Here is a 3,220-nt window from a genome sequence, read left to right as displayed (position 1 = left end):
GTGTCGGGCGTCCATGGCTCCAGGGTGAGATAGATCGCGGCAGGAACCTCCCACCGGGTGAGGCCGCACTTCTTCCCGTGGCTCTGGAGTTCCTTGAGGAGGGCTTCCTTCACCTTGTCGTGGTGGCAGAGGTCCTCGATCGAAACTCTCCGTGGAAAGGAACTGGGGACCCACACACACACACACACACACACACACACACACACACACACACACACACACAAACACACACACACACACACACACACACACACACACATATATGTGTGTGTGTGTGTGTGGGTCCCCAGTTCCTTTCCACGGAGAGTGCCGGTGTTACCTTTTAGGTAATCATCTCTCTATTTTATATGTATATATATATATTTTTTTTTGGTTATAATATATATATATATATATATATATATATATATATATATATATTATTATATTTTATTTATATTTATTTTTTTTTTTTTTTTTTTTTTTTTTTTTTTTTGGTTATATTTAACCTAGTAAGCAGGTATCTCAGGCGTGACGTACGCTTCAGCACGCTACGCCACGTAACGGCACGGTTTGCACCAAGGAGACACGGTTTTTAAGGCAAGAGTTTCGGATAAAATCGGCAAGGCCATGAGCGGGTTGCTGTGTCCTGGACTCGACACGGGCGTTCTGGGGATGTCGGAATTGGTTGATTTTTCAAACCACAGTATTGGTTTGTATTTGAGTAATGCTGTGGCTTTCCTTGGAGGCTCCTGCCTCCAAGGAAAGCCAAAACATTCCTTATATACAAAGCACCGCCTCACGCACCGCCGCCCGGCAGCCTCCCGCCCGGCCCTCCGAGGGAGCCTCACGAGCGCACGCCCTCCCGGCGCCCCTCTCAGTCCAGCCGCGAGTACATATCTTTGACGCTGTTCTCGTAGTGCAAGCACAGCTGCTTCCTCCGCAGCTTGAGCGCCGCCGTGACCAGGCCGGTGTCGGGCGTCCATGGCTCCAGGGTGAGGTAGATCGCGGCAGGAACCTCCCACCGGGTGAGGCCGCACTTCTTCCCGTGGCTCTGGAGTTCCTTGAGGAGGGCTTCCTTCACCTTGTCGTGGTGGCAGAGGTCCTCGATCGAAACCTCGCCCCTTATGCCCACGCTCTTGGCCACCTTGCGCAGGCGGTCCGCGGAGGGCACCACCACCGCCACGGTCTTGTCCTTTGTGGAGTCTGCGAAGACGCAGATGTTCTCAACGTTGGACAGGGTCTTCAGCTTGGACTCCGCGTTCCCTAAGGACACGTATTCGCCGTGCTTGAGCTTCACCAGGTCCTTCTTGCGGTCGATGATCTTGAGAGCGCCCACGGCGTTGATCTCGCCGATGTCCCCCGTGCGGAACCAGTTGATGCCGTTCTCCTGGTAGAAGGCCGCCTTGTTCTCCTCCGGAAGGTTGAAGTAGCCCTTGGCCACGACGGGGCCGCCCACCACGATCTCGCCGCGAGGGTACGGCTTGTCGCTGACCTTGTAGTTGCCGTCCTCCCAGTCGACCAGCTTCATGAGCACGCCGAGGTTGGGGCCGCCGCAGTGGCCCGTGTTCACGTCGTCCTCGTCCATGCCCGTGATGCACGAGGCCGACTCCGTGGAGCCGTAGCCGACCTGGATGGACACGCCGAAGATGGCCCGCATGGTGTCGTGCGTCTGCGGCGTCAGAGGCGCGCCGCCGGCCACCAGGCGTTTGAGCTTCCCGCCCAGCTCCTTCTGGACTCGTCTGAAGATGAAGTAGTCCATGAAGTAGGAGGCGAAGGGGATGTACCCCAGCCAGAATTTGTACCTGACGGCCGCGTTGAAGATGAAGCGCTTGATCCAGCCCTGCTGCTCCACCTTGTGCGAGACGCCCTTGATGATGCGGTCCAGCACGAACGGCACCGCGTTCATGACCGTGGGCTTGGCGACCTTGGCGTCCCCATCGGTGCCCTTCATGACCTTCGGGCTGGTGCTGGTAAGCGTCAGCGGCGACGAGTACAGGATGGTGGCGCCCAGGGAGATGAGGGCGATCTCGGAGGCCAGCTCCATGATGTGGGCGAGAGGCAGGAACGCCAGGAACCGGTCCCCGGGGCCCACGTTCATCTGGACGGAATAGGCGATCACGCTCGTCACGATGTTGGTGTGGGAGAGCTCCACGCCCTTCGGGGTGCCCGTGGACCCACTCGTGTACATGATGATGGCGGTGTCATCCGCCTGGGGCGTCGGGGTGTCGATGTGGCTCCAGCTGGCGTCCCTCGTGACCAGCTCCTTGAAGGGCACCAGGCTGACGTTGGCAGGAAATTTGCTCGTGTCTCCGAGGCCGTCGATCTGGTCCTCCATCACCACGACGGTCTTCACCTTCGGGCACTTCGAGAGAAGCCGCGTTACCCTGGGCAGCAGGTCGTATGAGGTGAAGACGAAGGGCACGCCCGTCTCGTTGATGCCGTGCGCCACGCCGTCGTCCGTCAGGGTGGTGTACAGAGTCACGACGGAGATGCGGTGCTGCAGACAGCCCATGGCGGACATGAGCCACTCGGCTCGAGTCTCGGCGAAGATCACCACGCGGTCTAGGGGCTTGAGGCCCCGCTGTCGCACGCCGAGGCCCACGCTCACCGCCTTCTCCTGCACCTCCGAGTACGTGAGCCACGTATACTCGCCCAGCTGCAGCTTCTCCAACATCTTGCCGTTGGTCTCCTCATGCTCGCGCCTCAGGATCTGCCGCGTCGCCATGCAGGGCTTGGAGCCGTGGGTGGAGGCGCCGTACTGCAGCGCCCCCGACAGTGTGCTGACGCCCGCCTCACGAAACAAGGGCGCCAGACGCGAGTCCAGGGGGTACGGCTCGCCATTGGGCTTCGCCTTCACGTACCATCCGCCTTCCGTCTTCGTTCCACGAATCAACATCCTGAAACTGAGGAACAATCGGTCAGCTTTCGGAAAGGCGATACTGAAGTCAATAGAAAAGGAGGTTAAGAAGATTTTGATAATATGTGCGTGCGTGTCTGTGTGTGTTGTGTGTGTGTGTGTGTGTGTGTGTGTGTGTGTGTGTGTGTGTGTGTGTGTGTTTGTGTGTGTGTGTGTCGTGCGTGGTGTGTGTGTGTGTGTGGTGTGTGTGTGTTGTGTGTGTGTGTGTGTGTTGTGTATGTATGTGTTTGTGTATGTGTGTGTGTGTATGTGTGTATGTGTGTGTGGTTGTGGTGTGTGTGTGTGTGTGTGTGTGTGTGTATGTGTGTGTGTGTGTGTGTT

The 3,220-nt window shown here is 57.4% G+C and overlaps 1 protein-coding gene across 1 annotated transcript; it reads right to left on the bottom strand.

The window, feature by feature from the left end:
* Positions 1-532: 532 nt before the first annotated feature.
* Positions 533-2,898, bottom strand: LOC119594457 (long-chain-fatty-acid--CoA ligase 4-like). Its single transcript, XM_037943507.1, has one exon. The coding sequence runs from the start codon at positions 2,876-2,878 to the stop codon at positions 857-859; it is 2,022 nt and encodes a 673-aa protein (XP_037799435.1). The 5' UTR covers positions 2,879-2,898; the 3' UTR covers positions 533-856.
* Between the last annotated feature and the right edge of the window lie 322 nt (positions 2,899-3,220).

This window comes from Penaeus monodon, chromosome 3 (assembly GCF_015228065.2).
Source record: "Penaeus monodon isolate SGIC_2016 chromosome 3, NSTDA_Pmon_1, whole genome shotgun sequence".
In the NCBI taxonomy this organism is placed as follows: Eukaryota; Metazoa; Arthropoda; class Malacostraca; order Decapoda; family Penaeidae; genus Penaeus; species Penaeus monodon.
This window is presented reverse-complemented; position numbering and strand designations above follow the sequence as displayed.

Excerpts from the sequence above, each read along its gene's own strand:
- LOC119594457 (XM_037943507.1), bottom strand. The coding sequence starts at position 2,878 with ATGTTGATTCGTGGAACGAAGACGGAAGGCGGATGGTACGTGAAGGCG.